At 41.7% G+C, this 23,949-nt stretch overlaps 1 protein-coding gene across 1 annotated transcript in view; it reads right to left on the bottom strand.

The window, feature by feature from the left end:
- The window catches only part of LOC105030020 (integrin alpha-M), a 77,919-nt gene that overhangs the window by 25,880 nt on the left and 28,090 nt on the right, over positions 1–23,949 (bottom strand). The window contains exons 7-17 of the mRNA XM_034292089.1: positions 12,143–12,285; positions 11,862–12,012; positions 10,779–10,929; positions 6,526–6,596; positions 4,498–4,621; positions 4,285–4,418; positions 3,820–3,960; positions 3,504–3,716; positions 3,249–3,382; positions 3,012–3,157; positions 2,709–2,911 (exon numbers count right to left, since the gene is read on the bottom strand). Coding sequence (XP_034147980.1) covers positions 2,709–2,911; positions 3,012–3,157; positions 3,249–3,382; positions 3,504–3,716; positions 3,820–3,960; positions 4,285–4,418; positions 4,498–4,621; positions 6,526–6,596; positions 10,779–10,929; positions 11,862–12,012; positions 12,143–12,285 — 1,611 coding nt within the window. The remainder of the gene's footprint in view (positions 1–2,708; positions 2,912–3,011; positions 3,158–3,248; positions 3,383–3,503; positions 3,717–3,819; positions 3,961–4,284; positions 4,419–4,497; positions 4,622–6,525; positions 6,597–10,778; positions 10,930–11,861; positions 12,013–12,142; positions 12,286–23,949) is intronic.

Here is a 23,949-nt window from a genome sequence, read left to right as displayed (position 1 = left end):
CGTCCTGGCTATGCCCCTGGCCATCTCTGCACTGGGCTGAGGCCATAGTCAGGACAGAAGGTGGTGCCTTTAGCCACCTCTGATCCTTTTGGTATCCCCAATTGGAGGCAGATGTAGATCGTTGCCTCCAATTGGGGACCCTATTTATCTTCTATGTGTGGCCCCACCCAGTGTTGTTCATTTTGGTTTGGTATGGATGCCCTAATGTCACTGGTTGCTGCTTCTGGTTTGTTTCTGTTTCATTAAAACCATGGATTACTTCCACCCTTTTGCCTCTGCGCCTGTGTCTTACCACTACCACAATTGTGACAGATTCACTAATTCCAATCATCACTTATATAAAACAATTTTGAAGAACAAACAGTGGATAAACTGAAGAAATTATTCTGTGGCTTTCTGTCAATAGTTTATTTATAATTGTACTTTATAATGATCTGTCAATCGCCAAATATGTGACCTGCAAAAATACACATTATTTTCTCACCAGCAGAGTATTTAAATCAAGCTGTGGAATGATATCGGAGTGGGCAAAAGGGCTGTCCTAAACTTACTTCATGAGGTCAGGGCATGTAGGTTTAAAATTATGTTATTCAGGTACTAATTTAAAGGTGTCCTATGCAAGTTTTTACACCACCTATTGGCAATGAGTTGAATATTGGTTCTATAGCTCCATTAGGATCTGACATTCAAAATCAAATGACTCGGACTCGAGGGCAAAAAAACCTGATCGGGACATCCCTAAATACAACACTGTTTGATAAAGAAATGGGAAAGATATGCTGCTTTAAATGTTGATAATCTGCTCTACTTAGTTCTGAGCTGGTCCTTGTTCATGCTCATTCCTCGTAGTTTACACCCTCTTAGGCCTTAACCCCAACCAGCTATTGAATTATTCAAAAGGAGACACTGGCCTTGTGCTAAACTGGTCTGGTTGGTCTCTATTTAACACATACCAAATAAAATAAAAGTTTTTTTTCACATGAACTTGATACATCAGGTATAAACAGTACAGTGAAAGATAAAGTGGCAGGATTCATAATAAATAGTAGCAGCAATGCAGATAGTTGGAGTGCAGGTGGACAGCCACTGAGCCATTAGACATCTTTGGGTCGGTTACTTTTTAAATTAGTTACCTGTCCACATTTGTAATCAGTAATGTACCTGTTTGATTACTCAAACTCAGTAACATAATCTGATTACTTTGAATATTATTTGCTTTCTGCTTCAATATGATTGGGCTACATCTCCACATTACATGCTAAAGGTTTGTCAGATATTCAGTAATTCCAATTAATCTAATAACCCCCGACCTTCCAGAATCTGACTTTTTGTCTGAACATAACCCAAAATCTAAGGATGTGTTAGCCTATTTTGATATTTTGATTTTATGCATGTTTTTAATTGCTTCAAAACATTGTTGAACAATACATTTCTTGAAAAGCGTATTGACATTGCTATATTTAAAAAGTCTAGATTTCCATAGCTTTTCGCACCTACACTAAATCTGCAGTAGTCTGATGTTTGCTCCACAACCACCAACATTTTCAAAACTTTTAAGAAACCCCAGGCACACTAATGCAACTTTGCAATCGTAAACACCCACACACAAATACATTTTACCCGCACAAACATTATCTGCGATTATTAGGGCCACCAGCGACGGATTTTCAAAACACAAAAATAAAAGAAAATAAATTTGATTATACACCTGCACTCCCAGCAGCCATTGTTTATCAATAGACAACAATTTCTGAGATGCAAAGCAAGCAGAATCACATGGCCTACCTGTATGGATGGAGTTGAGATGGATGCATAAAATGCAAAGATCACCCTTTGGCAGAGTGCTTCCTAACACACCTTTTCTCTTCATATATCGTGATGAATTCCATATAATGTTTTATCTTGAAAGCAGCGCCATGTTACTTCTATCTAACAAACAGTTGCCTAATTTTCTAAACAATTCCTGATTAGAGTTGTTCAGTGCAACTCTTCCTTGCTGTGTTTGGTGCATTTGACATATATTCCTTGGAATTAACCTTGAAATATACCTTGAAACAAATATACCTTGAAAAAGGCATAACACCAGGTAGGCCTATCTCCTATCATTGTTCTGAGAAAGATGTGTCGATAGTAGATATCCTAGCTAAATCACATTTTATATGGGTAGGTTAATATTATTGTAGATTTACTTTGTTTTTACCAGCCATCCAACCAACCAAAACAAGAGAAAATTCAACTAGCGCTTCATCAGTCTCAATTCAGGTTTTGGGTGCCCAACGTTGCCCGCATGATGAACACACACACAACAACTGAGGCACGCAATTGCTATTTTGGTTCAAATAATGATTTTGAAACCTTTAATTAAAAATTAAAACATGCAACTTGTCATAATTATTTCACGCACCTATTCTTTTTCAATTGAAGTAATTCAAAATTAATCATGCATTTTTTTCAAAAGCATCTGTAATCGATTGCAATATTTTAGTTGGTAACGTAACAGATTTCAGTTACTGTTTTTTTGTAATCAGTTACATGTATCAGATTACTTTTAATCTGTTACTCCCCAACTCTGGTTACAACACCAACATTGCCTAAATACAAGCAATGCATTTGCTATCCAGTTGTCAGGTATCTCAAGTTAATATTGGAGCTAATTTCTTCCAAGCCCTAGTTTATCATGAGGACCATTATTCTTGTGTCCTTGGAGACCTGTTGGCATAAACTACCCTGCCAGTGTGGAGTTTCATACCTACCATAATAAAGAAGATATGATCAAAGCACTGCTGTCCCTGTGACAATGTGACAGTTTTGGTTTTCTTCCTCATTTTATCTTGGTTGTTATAATAAGCACGATAGTTTGGAGCTTGCCGGGTCACATCCAGGGTCAAAGTATAATTAATCTTTGCTTCACCTGGATGTAGAAAAAGGTTGAATAAAATGAAAATAGTACACTTTGTACATGCAATTGAAAATGTATGCAATGTAACTAAAAAGTAAACAGATCAAAACACCTTTGGTATTGTCTGCTGTGTTTTTCGTCATGGTGAAACAGACTGTAGCAGTGTGTTTCAGAGCAATATTGCTTCTTGAAGCATCAGTAGATATTTTGGGAGGATGGAAGGACACTAGTGTCCTAATTGTTGCTATAGGCTTTGACCTAAAAATCCAAAGTTTTAACATTATTAGTATGAGATAGTATGAAATATAAATAAATGCAGGTTATGGCCACTACAACTTCATAGAGATACCTGAGTAAGAGGACAGCTCCCTTAGATCCCACAGCCAAATCTGGGAGAGAATCTGAACTCATGTCCAGAGAAGACTGACTGATGGATAGTCCAAAAAACTTTAATCCAGACTGTACATCAAAGCCTGAAATTTTCTGCAAATATTGTGTAGAAGAAAAGGTAACTACAATTAATGTACATCTTGAAACAATGTCAATAATAGGATACAATATAATACCCATACCCCTCAGTAATTTCCCATTGTCTTGCTCAAACCTGAGAATAGATGTTACTGATTCCAATTCTTGACCCATGGAATATGTAGACACTTCCTTTGCCATTGTTCTCCAGAGGTGCTCCAACAGCTAGATCATTAAAACCATCTACATTCAAATCAGGAAGTTGGGCAAGAGAAGTTCCAAATCTGCCGATCTTCCCTACATCCCCCTGCAGTGTCATCTCAGCAGCAAATCCACAGACCACTCCAGACTGAAAACAAAATGGAAAGAATTATTAAAAAATATCATAGTAAATTGGATGATTAGGTGGATTAAGAGAGAAGACTTTAAACAAAATCTGTAAATGCTTTTACCCAGTCACTGATAGTGCAAACATAGACCCTGCCCTCTCTTTGTCTGTCAGTAAATGTTGGAGCAGATATCAGGACGAAGTCCATATAGGAGTCATTATCTATATCCACTGCACAAATTTCGGCCCCAAAATACGCACCAATCTGCAAGATATACGGAAAATAAACAAGTAATTCAAAACACTTACAGTAATTTGGGACATTATGCAGTTTTACATTATGTTAGGTTATTCCAGATTACAATAAAACTCATATCTATACTGCATTCTTGTTTGCCTATTGTGCAGAAAACATAAATGAGTGGGCATTACAATATCCATTAAAGTGGATTTGCCAGCTCAGCCAAGAGAAGTGTAATGCTTTTAATTAGAAAAATTATGTCTGCAAAATTTTTTATGTACAGGTTTACTGAAATAATAATTTTATTGGGCAGTTTAAGTCAATAATAATTTCCCATTGTGTACAAACCTGTCCTGAAAAATCTACTGGCTTGTAGTTGACTCCAGGGCAGAACACCTCCACTCTACCTGTGTGTTTATACCTTGGAGCACCTAAAATGGTAAACTGGCGAGTTCTTGTACGAGCAACTGCCATGGAATAACCTGGAGAGGGATATGGACAGGGTCAGAGACAGAGACAACATTAACAATGGATGGCTGTTTTTTTAGCAGTGGTCCTTACCCATATAGCTATCTGGTTCCATGTTTGGACTCTGTTTTAAAGTGGGGGTTTCAGTGGCACTTGTGTATTCCTGGTAAGCCCCCCTCCATTGGAAGGCTCCAACAGATGCCACATGGAATCCTCCCTAGCAAGATTCAGCAAAACAGAATTATTGGATATATAAGTTTACTTACAGTACCAGTCAAAGGTTTGGACACTTGCTCATTCAAGGTTTTTTTCTTTATTTTTACTATTATCCACATTGTAGAATATTAGTGAAGACATCAAAACTATGAAATACCACATAAGAAATCATGTAGTAACCAAAAATATGTTAAACAAATCAAAATACATTTATATTTTACATTATTCCAAGAAGGCACCCTTTGCCTTGATGACTGCTTTACACACTCTTAGCATTTTGTCAACCATCTTTATGAGGTAGTCACCTAGAATGTCTTGAAGGAGATCCCACATATGCTGAGCAATTGTTGACTGCTTTTCCTTGACTCTGCGGGCCAACTGAACCCGAACCATCTCAACTGGGTTGAGGTCAGGTTATTGTGGAGGCCAGGTCATCTGAGACACCACTCCATCATTCTCCTTCTTGGTCAACTAGCCCTTAAACAGCCTGGATGTATTTACTGGGTCATTGAAAAATAAATAGTTTTTACACTAATCGCAAACCACATTGGATGGTGTGCCACTATAGAATGCTGTGGTAGCCATGCTGGTTGAGAGTGCCTATAATTCTAAATAAATCACAGACCGCGTCACCAGCAAAGCACCATCACACCTCTACCTCCATGCTTTAAGATGGGAACCACATGGGTTCACCCACTCTGCTTCTCACAGTGACACAGCGATTGGAACCAATGACGTCAAATTTGAACTCATCAGACCAGATTACCACTGGTCTAATTACCACAAGGACAGATTACCACTGGTCTAATGTCCATTTTGCATGTATCTCGGGCCAAGAGAGTCTCTTCTTATTGCTGTCCTTCTCTAGGGGTTTATTTGCAGCAATTCCACCATGTAGTCCTGATTCACAAAGTCACCTTTTGACAGTTGATTTTGTGTGTCTGTTACTTTAAGTCTGTGAAGTATTTATTTGGGCAGCAATCTGAGGTGCAAATTTTGCCGATTTCTGAAGCTGGTACCTCTAATGAGTTCTTACCATAATATGGACTACTGTAGTATAGATATAATTATTGTCTTCTGTATACCCACCCTACCTTGTCAGCCTCTGTATACACCCCCTAATGCATTAAGAAGTAAAGAAAGTTCACAGCTTATCTTTTAACAAGTCACAATTGAAATTGATTCCTGGAGTCTACCTTAATGAAGCGGGTTGACTGACAGAATGCAAAGAGTGTGCAAAAAGCTGTCACCGAGGCAAGGGGTGGCGACTTCGAAAAATATACAAAATATAATTTATTTTTTATCTGTTTTTTGTACCATGTACCAACACATTTTGGACACATTTTAGAGTGGGCTTTTATTGTGGCCGGCCTAAGGCACACCTGTGCAAAAATCATGCTGTCTAATCAGCATCTTGATATGCCACACCTGTGAGATGGATGGATTATCTTGGCTCACTAACACAGATTTAGACTGATTTGTGAACAATATTTAAGAGAAATAGGCCTTTTGTGTACATAGAGAAAGTCTTAGATCTTTGAGTTCAGCACATGATAAATGGGGGCAAAAACAAATTTTGCGTTTGTAATTATTGGCCACTGGTTTTAAAAGTGGGGTTTTTAGCAAAAAAGGGGCCTTGAACATTGAGTATTATGTTGTTTATTCCCAAGTTTGTGCCCAATGTCACAAAAATAATTTGCTTTCAAACTTAGAATTAGAAGTGTGATAGTGATATGTAAACAACCATTTAACAACATATTTCATTATTGCAAATGTCCCAGACGACATATTTTAGATGAAATAATTAAACTTTAGTACAAGTAGAAAAAACATGGTTAGTGCTTGGAATATAAGACAGCCAATGTGAATACTACTGAATGACCTGAGCATGGGGGTATTACATACCGCAGGCTTGTATGCTGCACTAAATCCTTCTTGGGCCATTTCCATCTTAATGGAGTCTCCAGTCTGAGATCCTGACAAATATACACAAAAAATGCATACTGTATATCAAAACACAATTAGCTAAAAATAAAAAATATAACTGATATAACAATAATATATTTGGATATATATTTGGATATATCATTTTTTTATTTGTTAAAAAGGTTTGAAATATCCAATAAATGTCGTTCCACTTCATGATTGTGTCCCACTTGTTGTTGATTCCTCACAAAAAATTACAGTTTTATATCTTTATTTTTGAAGCCTGAAATGTGGCAAAAGGTCGAAAAGTTCAAGGGGGCCGAATACTTTCGCAAGGCACTGTATGTTTTCATAGGTGTCTGATGACTTTTAAAATGTTTTTCTCATGGGAGGGAGAGTGATCTGGGTCAAGGGGGGTCTGGGTGTTGGGCAGGACAAGGGAAGGGAGGGGTTGGTCAAGGGGTCTGGTTTTTGGGGGCTCTTGGGGAAGGGTGTGTGTGTGTGTCATAAATAAGTGGTTGGTTTCCTCTTGAACTTTTTTCAATTCCTATTGGGTTTTTTAAAAGATCTTTGCTTCAAGTGACTGCCTAAAAAAAAGGCTTTGGTACTGAGCCTGACTTCTGAAATAGGTCGTAGATTGGAAGATAGAAAAGTGGATATGATCCAGAAATATTTTATGCACCAAAGAATCGCTTCCTCAATCTGTTTACAGTAGAACTCAAGTGCCGTCTTTGACAGATCAACACAACTTGCATGGTGGGAATATGCTTGGGTTTATGTTTGATTACCCAGCGTCTAAAGTGAAGCTGTACAGTTTATCCACAGGAACAGAACATTCAGACTCAACACTAGGCGTTGAGTACCATATCAATGACTGGGAACTATTATGTCATGTAGTATGTCCTGAAATAAGGAAAGGTAAAAGAGGCTACACAAATATTGAAATCAAATGGGATGGTGTATCAAGCTCTTCAGAGAGAATGCATTACAGAATAGATATATATAGAAAAAATGGCTTCCAACTGGTTTTGTTGACATTTCTTTCTTCACAGAGAAAATAAGTGATGGACAGAATGAAAAACAAGTGTACGGATGGATACCTGTTAAGGTGTGGTGTGACCTGGAAAACAATATGTTTCGGAGAACAGATGAGCTATTCATACAAAGTCAACAATGGCAGAGCATTATTAAATTTGGAAGATGTAATATAGTAGACAATGAACCGAAAGCGCCTCCAGCTAAAAGGTTCTATAAAGAGAGGATATATGACGAAGCAGGAATGGTCAATTACTGTTGTTAAAGTTGAATTCAAAAGCCATGCCCCTCTGTCAAAGGAACAATGCAGCAATAAACGGACAGGCCAAAAGTAGGTTGAGCACTATTCAAAGTACCATGGTTGCTATGGTATCAGAAGACTGATGGGGCACGTATTCCCGTCATAATACCAAAATCTCCTATTTTCCTGTTACGGGCAGTCCTAAGTCACTGTGTGTTAGTAAGGATGAAAATGATCAGGACAGGGATTGGGACATACCTATTACGTTGCCACATTCCACCAGAAATAGTCGCAATATAACAGTAAACTAGTGATGGCCTTTCTTATAGCATCTAACTCAGATTTAGTCTGTCATTTTATGTTTAATGTCCATTCTAACATTGTTCTTGTCTGGCTGAGTATCTATCAATATAGATGACGATAGCTGACTTTTGTCAAATGAAAGGACGAGAGAATCGTATAGGCAGCGAAGTGTTTGTCTATCCTGAACAAATCCTAATATCCACCAGAACTTTAAAATTTTGTAGCTACATAAGGTTAGAGCCAGTGAAGTTGTTGTCTGTCCTGAACCTCAGGCATAATGCATTTAGACTGTTACAGGAGTTGAACACAGGACCTGTTGTTCAGTAGTCGCAATTCTAACCACTATGCTCTTTAACAAGGGGTGCCAGCCAGGGACAGACGGACTCACTCATTCAGTCAGTAAGAGACATTCTAGGCCGGCTCCGCTTATCCGGTCTGGCAAAAAGTTCAAAAGGAATGTTTTAAGTGAGTTACAGAAGTCTACACAACTCTGTTAAAATGCCAGGTCTTTATGATGTAAAAGAATGAGATAAAGATAAATCATGTCAAAACCTTTTCCTCTCCTTATGTGACCTATAATGTGAACAATCGAAACAAACTGAAATCTTCGAGAGGGAAAAATGAAAAATAAAATCTTAAAATAACCTGGTTGCATAAGTGTGAACACCCTCTTATAACTGGGGACGGGGCTGTGTTCAGATTTAACCAATCACATTCAAACTCATGTTAAATACAAGTCCTTACACACCTGCCATCATTTAAAGTGACTTTGATTAATCACAAATAAAGTTCAGCTGTTCTAACATTTTCTTAGTTCCATCTCAGAGCAAAAGCCATGGTTCGCAGAGAGCTTCCAAAGCATCAGAGGGATCTCATTGTTGAAAGATTTCAGTCAGGAGAATAATTTCCAAAGCATTAGATATGCCATGGAACACAGTGAAGACAGTCATCATGAAGTGGAGAAAATATGGCACAACAGAGACATTACCAATCATTTAATGAAAAGACGAGAAGAAACTGGTCAGGGAGGCTTCCAAGAGGCCTACAGCAACATTAAAGGAACTGCAGGAATGTCTGGCAGGTACTGGCTGTGTGCTAAATGTGACAACAATCTCCCATATTTTTCATATGAATGGGCTATGGGGTAGGGTGGCAAGAAGGAAGCCTTTTCTTACAAAGATTAACATCCTAGCCCAGCTGAAGTTTGCAAAAACAAACAAGTCCCGCAAAAGCATGCGGGAAAATGTGTTTTTCCCACATACCTTCTGGCCATAATTCCAAAGGTATGTTTGGCGCAAAAACAAACACTGCACATCACCCAAAGAACACCATACCCACAGGGAAGCATGGTGGTGGCAGCATCATGCTTTGGGGCTGTTATTATGAATTTTTAAATTTAAATGTTCCCCCCTCAAAGATTTCAGTTTTTTTTTCAATTGAATTCTTCATGTTATAGGTCACGTTAAAGGTGTAAAACGTTCTGAGAAGATTTATCTTTGTCTCATTCTTTTACATCACAAGAACCTGGCATTTAAACAGGGGTGTGTAGACCTTTTATATCCACTGTATATCCTTACTTCTGAATATTGCCTTAGCCATGTGTAACAATTCATAAACTCCAAGTTGAGGTCAGAATATGCCTTGGTAAAGCGGGACACATGTCGGGTCTAGGGGCTCGATTTGTGTGTCTTCAGTAGGATTTATCTGTAATAGCTAATTAATTGTTTTAAATATTTTATGGTATTATCACAAATTTTGATCTCCTGCTCTAAATATTCTGGTAATATTTCAATGATTTCATGTATAGGCATATATCAGAAACCAGGTAAAATTGGGCAGAATGTATCATTTCTTTTAGCTGACATATTTTAAGTCCGGCCAAACATGCAGATGTATTGAGAAAACAGGCTACCCCTGGGTGGCGCTAGAATCTTACTTGTCTATGACTTTCAAACTATTTAAATGTTTCAAAACTTGTAACGGGGCAGCTCTTTTATGATCACTCCCCTCTCAAAACGTTAAAACATTTTTATTACTCAAAATATATGTCCTAAGAATAACCTCTTTGAAAAGGCTGATTCACTTTAGATGTAGCCTAAGGGTAATCAACCCAAAAACAGATCTCTATTCTAGTTACCAGACATATATCCTAAACATCTAAGGCATCCTTGAAAAATAGATTCACTTTAGAAGCTAGGTAATCGAACATAAACAGGTGTCCATCTTAGTCACCAGACACACACCATTTCCTGCTCTTAGTCAGTCATTTGAAGCGAAGATCTTTAAAAACGTTCAGCTTTGGCCAAGAGGAAACCTACCTCTTATTTATGACAGACACACACCCTTCCCCAAGAACACCCAAAAACCAGAACCCTTGATCAACCCAGCTAATGATAATGATGATCTAATTTATGGTCATTTTAACCCATGATTGCGTAATCCAAACCACCCAACATGTTGAGTCATTCACATTACCAAAATGGCTCACATTACCAAAATTCAAATATATTTATTTTATAGAGTATGTTTTGCTCCCAATTATGAAGTGTGCCAAAATGTTTACAGGTACTGCATATCTACAAATAGGGTTTTATATTATAAACTACCTCCTAAACATGATGATGGGTTTACAAACAGATTCATGTAACCATACCTTCCAAAGAAAAAATGCTGCTCTTTAATGTGTCCTTGATTTGATCAAGCGCTTGGAAGCTTCCCACTTGAAACATGTGTTTACTTGGTGGAGAGGAGGCAATTGTTTCTAACTCTCCTCTTCCATGTTTTGATGAAAAGACAGCCCCCACCTGTGGAAATCCATTAGTATGACAATATATTTTTTAAACAGTTTGTTGTGCCAACTGAGCTGCACAGGGTCACACATGACTCAAAACCCTTTAACAATGGAATTATGGTATATCCGTCCCTCTGCTTACCTCAAGATGCGCTTCAACCAGGGACCCTCTAATAAAATCAACTGTCACCCACAAACTAATGTTACCTATTGCTCCACTAAGCAGGAACTATTGCAGAGTCAACTTCAAAGTCTCAGAATAGGTCTCTTCATTTAATTAACATTACAATCACTGTAAACTAGCTTGTCACACCACATACACTTGTGATGGTAATTCCATGTATCGACACTCGGAGTAAGGGACACTGAGTCAAAGTTCTCTTTGTACATTATAACCGTTTTATTAACTATTATGCACAGAGACTATTATGACAGACGCGTCAACCGCTTACACACACATAATCGTCTGAGGAGTCTCTAACTCAATATAGCTCATTCAACCATATATATCACATAGGAAAAAGGGGTGTGGTAAGATGCTGCCATCTGTCTCATGTCAATCAAACACCTTTCCCTTTGTTCTATCACACAAGTCAAATGCTATCTTCCCCCACCTTAACCTTCCTGCCATAATGTTTACTGTAGTGTTTACCCAAAGGGGCCAACTGAGCTTACTCCCCCCAAGGACCACATTCCTGAGGAACAAAAGACTGACACCCTTCTTCTAGGCAGGAGGACATGGCCCAAATACCTGTTAATCCTCTGATATTATACAGACATGTGTGTCACAATCAAAGTAAAGATCTACATATCAGCCAAATGGAAAGACAGACATTTGTCAAATGTACCTTAGTTCAAAATTTCCATAACACACTACTACTATAAATATGAAAGTTTTTGTATAATATTAGAGCAAGCAAATTTATGGCAAGATAAATTACTTACCCCAATGGCAAATCGAATAATCATTTTGGATTCAGCTTCATAGGCTGCTTTATCCAGACCAATGCTGTCATGGGAGTTTCCATCTGTAATGACTATCAAGACCTTTTTAGCCATTGGTCGAGATCCACCGTTAATTGAAAATACATTTTTGCTTAAAGATTAGAAAGTAATATAGATTAGATTAAATAAATATTGCGAGCTACACAGAAAATAATAACATGCCCCTTTAAGAATATGAACAGTACCTAAACTGTACATATATTAATATTTAGTTAACTTACACAACTTTTTTGATGGCTCTTGCTGTAAATGTCCCTCCACTTATTTGACCAATTCCATTAATTTTATTTTCCCACGATCCAAATGGAAAATCATTGAAGTCAAAATGAATCTTGCAATTATTTGAATACTGGGCAATTGCAAACTGTAAAGAAGAATAAAAATGACATGTTCTATTTTCACCAACAATGCCTAACTAAAAAATTATGATCACATATTTAGGTACATGTTGTGTTTTTCACATCATTATCAGTTTTAGTATGTGAAGTTTGTATGTGAACAAGTATTTAAACAGTGTAGACATTTTTTATGTCATAAATGACTATTGTAGCTGGAAATTAATGATTTTCATTGGTATATCTACACTGCGTGCACAATTATTGAGTGAGTATTCTGATCGTATTATTATTTCTATGCACATTTTCCAACTCCAAACCATATCAACTTGAATGCTCATTGGATTGAATCATTTTCAGGTGATATGTGTTTATGTTTTGAGGAAACAGTGAATAACACCTTATATCAAGGTGGGCATAATTATTAGGCAGTTTCATGACCTCAGGTAAAATGGACCAAAAAAGAGATTTAACTGACACTGAAAAGTCATGAATTGTACAATGCATTTCAGATGGATGCAACACTCCTGAAATAGCTAAACTAATGAGGCGTGACCACCAGACACTCAAACATTTTGTTGTGAATAGTCAAGTGCCAAAAACGCATGGAGAAGAAAAGACGCAAATTAACTGCAAAAGAAGAATTAAACATGAAGCAACCAGGAACCCATTATCCTCCAGGGCCACCATATTCCAGAACTGCAACCTACCTGGGTAGTCCAGAAGTACAAGGTGTCAAGTGCTCAGAGACATGGCCAAGGTCAAGAAGGTTGAAGACCACCACTGAATAAGTTTCACACGTTAAAGCATATAGATTGGGCAAAGAAATACCAGAAGACAGATTTTTCAAAGGTTTTATGGACAGATGAAATGAGAGTGACTCTTGATGGACCAGATGGATGGGCCAGTGGCTGAATCACTAATGGACATGAAAACCACTTCAAGTCAGGTGCCAGCAAGGTGGAAGAGGGGTACTGGTATTGGCTGCTATCATTAAGGATGAGGTAGTTGGACCTTTTCGGATTGAAGATGGACTGAAACTGAAGTCCCATATCTACAGGTGCTGGTCATAAAATTTGAATATAATCAACAAGTTGATTTATTTCAGTGAAACTTGTATAATGTATACATTAATTCCACACAGACTGATATATTTCAAGTGTTTATTTCTTTTTATTTTGATGATTATAACTGACAACTAATGAAAACCCCAAATTAAGTATCTCAGAAAATTTGAATATTGTGAAAAGGTTCAATATTGAAGACACCTGGGGCAACACTCTAAATCAGCAAATTAACCCAAAACACCTGCAAAGGCCTTTAAATGGTCTCTCAGTCTAGTTCTGTAGACAACACAATCATGCGGAAGACTGCTGACTTGACAGCTGTCCAAAAGACGACTATTGACACCTTGCACAAGGAGGGCAAGACACAAAAGGTCACAGCTAAAGAGGCTAGCTGTTCACAGAGCTCTGTGTCCAAGCACATTAATAGAGAGGCGAAGGGAAGGAAAAGATGTGGTAGAAAAAAGTGTACAAGCAATAGGGATAACCGCACCCTGGAGAGGATTGTGAAACAAAACCCATTAAAAAATGTGGGGGAGATTCACAAAGTTGGACTGCAGCTGGAGTCAGTGCTTCAAGAACCACCACGCACAGACGTATGCAACCCTCCGAATAATGACTTGGCCCCCTTCCTTACCTGACTAAAATCCTATTGAGATCTTGTAGTGAGATTTTCAGTCAGGGAAGACAATACACCTCTATGAACAGCATTTGGGAGGCTGTGGTTGCTGGTACAGCGAAAGTTGATCGTGAACAGATCAAGAAACTTACAGACTGCATGGATGGAAGGCACATGGCAGTTATTGAAAAGAAGGGTGGCTATATCGGCCAGACATTTTATTTGATTTTGTGTTACTTTTTTGTTGCACTTACTATAAAATTGAGAATATACATGTGGGATGGAGAAATTATATTTTTCATTTAGTTGCCTAATAATTCTGCTCACTAATTGTTGCCTAACAACTGTGTAAAATTAGGTATTCTCTGAGAAAGATCAAAACTAATTTTTCCTTTGTTATATTGTACATTCAGGGTTGAGGTTCAATTATATTTTGGATTGACTGAGAGCATTGTGTATGTTCAACAATAAAATATATCTTGAGGAATACGATTTGGCTAATAATTGTGCACACAGGTAATGGCACAAAAAATGGCACATTGTGTTTATTAAGTTTATCATTCGAAAGGGCGAATTGATCATTTGAAAATAATTTTGTGATTATCTTAGCACTGCTTAAAGCTCTTAAAAGAAACAATATAACTGGCCTTTGGACTAATTCAGTATCTTCAGCATCAGTATTTGTGGGATCAATTACAGGCTAAAAATGTCCAGAAACAAAGAATTTTCTTCTGAAAATTGTCAGTCTATTCTTATCATTCCCTTCACAAAGCAGCGCAAACTGTCTCTAACCAGAATAGAAAGAGCTTTGGGAGGCCCTGGTGGACAATTGAGCAAAAGGAAAAATACATTCAATACGTTCAAAATCCCTTAACGATGAGAAAAATGTAGAGGTCCGTGACGTCGCCCGGTATGGCGCAGCCGGGGCCCCACCCTGGAGCCAGGCCCGGGGTTGGGGCTCGTATGCGAGCGCCTGGTGGCCGGGCCTTTCCCCATGGGGCCCGGCCGGGCTCAGCCCGAAGGAGCGACGTGGGGCCGCCTTCCCGTGGGCTCACCACCCACAGGAGGGACCATAAGGGGCCGGTGCGGAGAGGATCGGGCGGCAGTCGAAGGGGGGGCCTAGACAACCCGATCCCTGGACACGGAAACTAGCTCTAGCGACGTGGAATGTCACCTCGCTGGCGGGGAAGGAGCCTGAGATCGTGCTTGAGGTTGAGAGGTTCCGACTAGAGGTAGTCAGGATCAACTCTACGCACGGCTTGGGCTCTGGAACCACACTCCTTGAGAGAGGATGGACTCTTCACCACTCTGGGGTTGCCCATGGTGAGAGGCAGCGGGGTGGTGTGGGTTTGCTTATAGCTCCCCAGCTCTGCCGCCATGTGTTGGAGTTTACCCCGGTGAACGAGAGGGTCGTTTCCCTGCGCCTACGGGTCGGGGATAGGTCTCTCACTGATGTTTGTGCCTACGGGCCGAACGGCAGTGCAGAGTACCCGACCTTCTTGGAGTCTCTGGGAGGGGTGCTGGAAAGTGCTCCGACTGGGGACTCTATCGTTCTACTGGGGGACTTCAACGACAGTGACACCTAGAGGGGCGTGATTGGGAGGAACGGCCCCCCTGATCTGAACCCAAGCAATGTTTAGTTATTGGACTACTGTGCTAGTCACAGTTTGTCCATAACAAACACCATGTTCAAGCATAAGGGTGTCAATCAGTGCACGTGGCACCAGGACACCCTAGGCCACAGGTCGATGATCGACTTTGTCGTTTCATCTGACCTGCGGCCGTATGGCTTGGACACTCGGGTGAAGAGAGGGGCGGAGCTGTCAACTAATCACCACCTGGTGGTGAGTTGGATCCGATGGTGGGGGAAGAAGCTGGACAGACTTGGCAGGCCCAAGCGTACTGTAAGGGTCTGCTGGGAACGTCTGGCCGAGTCTCCTGTCAGAGAAATCTTTAACTCCCACCTCCGGCAGAGCTTCGACTGGATCCCGAGGGAGGCTGGAGATATTGAGTCCGAGTGGACCATGTTCTCCACCGCCATTGTCAAAGCGGCTGCTCTGAGCTTTGGCCGTAAGGTCTCTGGTGCCTGTCGAGGGGACTCCTGAGGCAACTGACGGGTACCGGCTGGCCAAGCGGACTGCAGCCCGGGTGGTTGTGGAGGCAAAAACTCGGGCCTGGGAGGAGTTCGGTGAGGCCATGGAGAAGGACTATCGGCTGGCCTCGAAGAGATTCTGGCAAACCATCCAGCGCCTCAGGAGAGGGAAATAGTGCCCTACCAATGCTGTTTACAGTAGAGGTGGGCAGCTGTTGACCTCAACTGGGTATGTCGTCGGGCAGTGGAAGGAGTACTTCGAGGATCTCCTCAATCCCGCCATCACGTCTTCCATTGAGGAAGCAGAGGATGAGGGCTCAGAGGTGGACTCGTCCATCACCCGGGCTGAAGTCACAGAGGTGGTCAAGAAACTCCTCGGTGGCAAGGCACCGGGTGTGGATGACATCTGCCCTGAGTACCTCAAGTCTCTGGATGTTGTGGGGCTGTCTTGGCTGACAAGCCTGTGCAACATCGCATGGCAGTCGGGGACAGTGCCTCTGGGATGGCAGACAGGGGTGGTGGTCCCTATTTTTAAGAAGGGGGACCAGAGGGTGTGTTCCAACTATAGGGGGATCACACTTCTCAGCCTCCCCGGGAAAGTCTATGCCAGGGTTCTGCAGAGGAGAATACGGCCGATAGTAGAACCTCGGATTCAGGAGGAACAGTGTGGTTTTCGTCCGGGCCGTGGAACACTGGACCAGCTCTATACCCTCTACGGGGTGTTGGAGGGTTCATGGGAGTTCGCCCAACCAATCCACATGTGTTCTGTGGATTTGGAGAAGGCATTCGACTGTGTCCCTCGCTGCATCCTGTGGAGAGTGCTTCGGGAATATGGGGTCCTGGGTCCTTTGCCGGCAGTAAGTCAGACTTGTTCCCAGTGCATGTTTGACTCTGGCAGGGCTGCCCTTTGTCGCCGGTTCTGTTCGTATTTTTTATGGACAGAATTTCTAGGCACAGCCAGGGGCCGGAGGGTGTCAGGTTTGGGGACCACGCGATTTCGTCTATGCTCTTTGCGGATTATGTTGTTGTGTAGGCCCCTTCAAACCAGAACCTTCAGCATGCACTGGGACGGTTTGCAGCCGAGTGTGAAGCAGTGGGGATGAGAAATCCGAGGCCATGGTCCTCAATCGGAAAAGGGTGGCTTGCCCACTTCAGGTTGGTGGAGAGTGCCTGCCTCAAGTGGAGGAGTTTAAGTTTTTAGGGGTCTTGTTCACAAGTGAGGGATGGATGGAACGGGAGATTGACAGACGGATCGATGCAGCTTCTGCAGTAATGCGGTTGATGTATCGGTCTGTCGTGGTGAAGAAAGAGCTGAGCCGCAAGGCGACGCTCTCGATTTCCTGGTCAATCTACGTTCCTAATCTCACCTATGGTCATGAGCTTTGAGTCATGACCGAAAGGACAAGATCCCGGATAAAGGCGGCCAAAATGAGCTTTCTCCGCAGGGTGGCTGGGCGATCCCTTAGAGATAGGGTGAGAAGCTCGGTCACCCGGGAGGAGCTCAGAGTAGAGCCGCTGCTCCTCCACATCGAGAGGGGTCAGCTGAGGTGGCTTGGGCATCTGTTTCGGATGCCTCCAGAACGCCTTCCTGGGAAGGTGTTCCGGGCCCGTCCCACCGAGAGGAGACCCCGGGGAAGAACTAGGACATGCTGGAGGGACTATGTCTCCTGGCTGGCCTGGGAACACCTCGGTGTCCCCCCGGAAGAGCTGCAGGAAGTGTCTAGGAAGAGGGAAGTCTGGGCATCTCTGCTTAGACTGCTGCCCCCGCGACCCCGCCCCGGATAAGCGGAAGATGATGATGATGATGATAATGATGACAAATACATTACAGTGTCTAGTTTGATAAACAGATGCCTCCCAGGTCCTCATCTGGCAGCTTAATTGAATGGTACCCACCAAAACAGCAGTCTCAATGTCAACAGTGAAGAGGCGACTTCAGGAGTCGCTGGCCTTCTAGGCAGACTTCTTCCTCTAACCAGTGCCTGTGTTCTTTTGCCCCTCTTAAACTTGTATTTTTATTTGCCAGTCTGTGATATGGCTTTTGCTGCTAACATCGGACCATTTACCACATCGGACCATTTCCCTGCTGTTCTAAATAGAGTACAAATGGCTTTGAAGTGGAATTTTCACAGGGAAAATACATTATGCAAGCAACATTTACTTGGCCATGCTCTGCTGTACGTATGTGAGTGCAAACAAGCTAGCAAGCAAATTAAATACTGCTTGTTATGAACACCCATTGTCAGTCGATCCAGTAGGGGATGGACGCTATGCTGAACCTCAGAGTGTATTTGGCTTGTATTTGGCCATGCAGCCAGCCCTGGGCCTACAATGATGGTGACCAGCCAGGAGAAAGCCCCAAATGTTCTTTGGGGGGGAGCTGTCGCAGGGACAGGAGGAAGAGCCCCTGCAACCATGGGAGCAGGAGTACAGAGAGTCATCGGAGGATGACGATGAGGAGCTCCCGTGTCCCAAATCGTGGGGGCTCCTGGACGGACCCTGCACACCAGGTACAAGAAGTGGGAGGAGGATGGAGGCGCACTTCAGGGTTTCTTTGACCAGCATCTGGAGGAGAAAGTCAGGTGGTGGAGGACTTGGCTGGAACGTCTGAGGAGACACACCCAGTCAGGCCTACTGTCCCGATCCCAGTGCTGGTTCCCCAGCCTGAGCCTCCAGTGCCGGTCCCCTGCCCTGTGCCTCCAGTGCTGCTCCCCCGCCCTGAGCCTCAAGTGCCGGCATCTAGTACCAGGGCTCCTATTCCACTCCCCAGTTTCCAGTGCTGTTCCCCAGTCTGGTACCTCCTGTGCTGACACCTCGCACCAGGGCTCCTGTGCCGATACCCAGCCTGGAGCTGCCAGTGCTGTTCCCCAGCCCGGAAACACCAGTGGGACGCCGAGCAACTACCGCCACCACCTCAGGATTGGCTCGAAGAGAGGCTCATGCTACCACCCCTGGAGGGGTGGGAAGACAAGCATTTGCTGCCAACACCTCCGGAGTGGTGTTCTGACATGCCCCTGCCGTTGCCACATTCTTGCTCCGCTCTGGCACCCCGTCCTACTTCAGAGGGCAGAGCATACTCCCGCTCCAGTGCCCATTCCTGCTACAGAAGCGGAGCCTCCATCGGAGTTTGCGCCAAATCCGGCTCTGGGGGCGGAGCATCCTCCTGTCCCAGCACTATGTCCTGCTCTGGTTTCAAAGCCTCCACATCCTGCTCCGGGCTGGAGCTTTCACTAGTGTTTGTGCCATGTGCCTAAGTTTGCGGTTGTGACTCTCCTGTTGTTTTGTTTTACTGAGAACATTAAAAGGATGTTTCCCTACTCTTGCTCTGTAGCTCTGCAAATTCAGCTATTGTGTGTATGACCCATAACAACATAAAACAAACTGACTGGATTAACCTCACGTTAGTTACGTGCATTGAGTGCCTTTCAGATGGTTGACATGTACACAGTCACCTTGCCAGCTAAAAAGCTTCTTTCATTGATTCAAATTCAAACAGCTGCAAACACTGGTTGATGTTACTGTAGCTAGCAAGCAAACATCAGCAAACTGCTAGCTAACAAACAAAGTTTGACCTGTAATTTAATGCAGTGAAAATCAAGACTGGTGATGGTTACAAATGTGTAACATATCCCTTGTTCGACCTAGTTAACTGCATGAATTGCCACTGCTGAGGGCTCGAGGGGCAGTGGATCAAACCATTGTGAGGCAAAGGGCGGGGGGTTGCAAACTTGGAAACGTAAAAAGGCGCTATTATGTTTCTGTAGTCAGTGGAAGTGCTTTCATTGCATGTTATTAATATTATTGAAATTACATAGTTATGTTTACAGTGATATATTGTTGGAGGGGATCAAATTTTGTCTTAGAATCCTCCATTTGCAGCAGTTACAGCCTTGCAGACCATTGACATTCTACTTGTCCATTTGTAAAGGTAATCTGAAGAGATTTCACCCCATGCTTCCTGATGCACCTCCCAAAAGTTGGATTGGCTTCATATCATGACTTCTTTAATACCATACAGTCAACCTGCTCCCATAACAGTTCAATAGGGCTGAGATCCGGTGACTGTGCTGGTCACTTCATTATAGACAGAATACCAGCTGACTGCTTCTTCCCTAAACAGTTCTTGCATAGTTTGGGTCATTGTCCTGGCTGAAATTATTGTTGCTGGCTGAAATTAGCACCAATCAAATGTCGTCCATAGGATGTGGCATGGCATTCTAAAATGGAGTTATAGCCTTCCTTCTTCAAGATCCCTTTTACCATGTACAAATCACCCGCTTTACCAGAACCAAAACACCTCGAGACCATCACATTGCTTTCACCATGCTTGACACATGGTGTCCAGAACTTCTCCAGCATCTTTTCATTTGGTGTGCTTCTCACAAATGTTCTTTGTGATTCAAACAAGACCAACATTGATTTTATCTGTCCATAACACATTTTTCCAATATTCTTCTGTCCAGTGTTTATGTTCTTTTGTCCATCATAATCTTTTCCCTTTATTGGCCAGCCTGAGATATGGAATTTTCTTTGCAACTCTGCCTAGAAGCCCAGCATCCCGGAGTCACCTCTTGTCCACTGTTGACATTGAGACTGGTGTTTTGCCAGTAATATTTAATGAAAATGCCAGGAGAGGACCTGTGAGCAGGGCTGAATAACAAAATTCTGAGACCAGTACATATGCAGTCTCTGAGGAGAAATTTGAGGGCCCCTCTACACGTTAAGGCCTTATATACAGTTGTGCTCATAAGTTTGCATACCCTGGCAGAAATTGTGAAATGTTGCCATTCATTTTGAAAATATGACTGATCATGCAAAAATACTGTTTTTTATTTAAGGATAGTGGTCAAATTAAGCCATTTATTATCACATAGTTATTTAGCTCCTTTTTAAATCATATTGATTACAGAAATGACCCAAATGGCCCTAATCAAAAGTTTGCATATCCTTGAAAGTTTCAAACACATATGGTGAAAATGGCAATTAAAGGTGAATTTCCCACACCTGTGGCTTTTTAAATTGCAATTAGTGTCTGTGTATAAAATGAGTTTGTTAGCTCTTACGTGGATGCACAGAGCAGGCTAGATACTGAGCGATGGGTGAATAGAAAATAACTTTCAAAAGACCTGCATAACAAGATGATGGAACTTTATAAAGATGGAAAAGGATATAAAAAGATATTCAAAGCCTTGCAAATGCCAGTCATTACTGTTCAATCACTTATTAAGAAGTTGAAAATGTCAGGATCTCTTGATACCAAGCCAAGGTCAGGTCGACCAAGAAGGTTTTCAGCCAAAACAGCCAGAGGACTTTTTTGGGTTACAAAGAAAAACCCACAGGTATCCTCAGGAGAAATACAGGCTGCTCTGGAAAAATAGGGTGTGGTTGTTTCAAGGAGCACAATACGACAATTCTTGAACAAAAATGAGCTGCATGGTCGAGTTGCCACAATGCCACAAAAAAGTCTGGTTACAATATGCCCGACAACACATTGACACACCTCACACATTCTGGCACACTGTAAAGGGACGAGACCAAATTAGAGCTTTATGGTCACAACCATAAGCGCTATGTTTGGAGAGGGGTCAACAAGGCATATAGTGAACAGAATACCATCCCACTGTGAAGCATGGTGGTGGCTGTGATGGTAATTCAATCGATCAACCCTCTTAAAGGAGTAAGAAACAGAGACAAAATTCTCTTGGCACAAGTTAACCATTTTATTAATTATTTGCAAATAAGAGAGACGCGTCAAAGGCTTACAAACATAATCGTCCGAGGAGTCTCTGACTCAAAACATGAACATTCCGTATTTATTACAGTTAAAGGGGGTGTGTTAAGTTGTTGCCCATCCGTTTTGTGTCACATAGGCTTTTTACCCAAAGGGCGAGCTGTCCCCCCACCTTATCCTTCTCAACTCCTGAGGAGACCTGGACAATTGTCTGGACAATTAACAGAGACACGAAATTGTTATACACATTTACTGATTTATTTGTAACCCTCTAATCCGCTGGTGCCGGTCAAGGATGTCTCCTAGGCAAACACCAGATCCCTCTCGGCAACGTTAACTAGTAACCCATTTATACATGTATAGGACGACCTCAGTGCAAGAATTTCCACAACATGGCTCACTGATGTTTTGGGGGTGTGGGAGCTCTAAAGGCACAGGGAATCTTGTGAAAATTGATGGCAAGGTGAATGCAGCATGTTATCAGCAAATACTGGCAGACAATTTGCATTCTTCTGCACGAAAGCTGTGCATGGGACGGTCTTGGACTTTCCAGCACGACAATGACCTAAACACAAAGCCAAGTTGACTCTCCAGTGGTTACAATAGAAAAAGGTGAAGGTTCTGGAGTAGCCATCACAGTCTCCTGACCTCAATATCATCGAGCCAAACACTTTGCATGACCTGGAGGCATTTTGCCAAGAAGAATGTGCACCTATACCACCTGCAAGAATTCGGGGCCTCATAGACAACTATTACAAAAGACTGCATGCTGTCATTGATGCTAGTGGGCAATACACAGTATTAAGAAATAAGGATATTTAGACTTTTGAACAGAGGTCAGTTTTTTTTTTCTTTGTTGCCATGTTTTGTTTTATGATTGTGGCATTCTGTTATGACCTACAGTTGAATGTGAATCCCATAAGAAATAAAAGATGTGTTTTGCCTGCTCATTCATGTTTTCATTACAAATGGTCCATTCATTACCAATTTTCCAAGGGTATACAAACCTTTTAGCACAACTGTACTTAGCACCCATTTTCTCCTGGTTCCAACACCACTGCCTGTGAGGTGTTTGTTTCTCAAACTCAACACTCTAATGTATTTGTCCTCTTACTCAGTTGGGCCTCCCACTCCTTGTTCTATTCTGGTTATTGACCGTTTGCGCTGTTCTGTGAAGGGAGTAGTACACATCATTGTACGAGATCTTCAGTTTCTTGGCAATTTCTCGCATTAAATAGCCTACATTTCTCAGAACAAGAATAGACTGACGAATTTCAGAAGAAAGTTCTTTGTTTCTGGCCATTTTGAATCTGTAATCGATCCCACAAACGCTGTTGTTAAAGATACCGAACTAGTCTAAAGGCCAGTGTATTGTTTCTTTTAATAGCACAATAGCTTTCAAGAGTGCTAACATTATCGTAAAAGGGGTTTCATAATGATAAATTAGCCTTTAAAATGATTAGCAAACGCAACATGCCATTTGAACACAGGAGTGATTGTTGCTGATAATGGGCCTCGGTATGCCTGCGTAGATATTTAATATAAAATGTCCAGCTACGTCAGTCATTTACAACATTAACAATGACTACACTCAATTTCTGATTAATTTGAGCAACCCCGAAATATTTGAATGGTAGTGCAGGCGTTATTGTTCTTTTTTGTTGGTATGTTTGGTAAATGCGAACGTTATATTTTCCTGTGAGATCAGTTGTAGTTACTTATGGGTGCACTTCCGGCAGTGGCCCCAAGCAAACAAACCATGACCGAGCATTTTTCTGCATAGCTTATAGTTACTACAATCAGGCACAGGACACCACATGATCAACGTTGGTGTTTGAAATATAAACTACTGTTTAAAAAGAAAAATTTTCATGAAATTAAATGTATAGTTTTCTCAGATGTAACTTTTATTACAGCTGCGGTATCTATGTTTGCTATTAATTCAGAAACATCTCATCTTCATCCGCTTATCTGCTTATCCGCTTCATTCGCTTAATTCAGAAACCTTTGTTTTATTATGGACATACCTGTCAGGTCCTGGCTATGCTCCTAGCCATCTCTGCCCTGGGCTGGGGCCCATTTATTTATTTTTTGTTCTCCCCAATTGGAGGCAGCTGTACATCGTTGCCTCCAATTGGGGATCCTATTTAGTCCATCCTTCTTCCCCACTTGGTGTAGATTATTGTT

This window comes from Esox lucius, chromosome 5 (assembly GCF_011004845.1).
Source record: "Esox lucius isolate fEsoLuc1 chromosome 5, fEsoLuc1.pri, whole genome shotgun sequence".
Taxonomy (NCBI): domain Eukaryota; kingdom Metazoa; phylum Chordata; class Actinopteri; order Esociformes; family Esocidae; genus Esox; species Esox lucius.
This window is presented reverse-complemented; position numbering and strand designations above follow the sequence as displayed.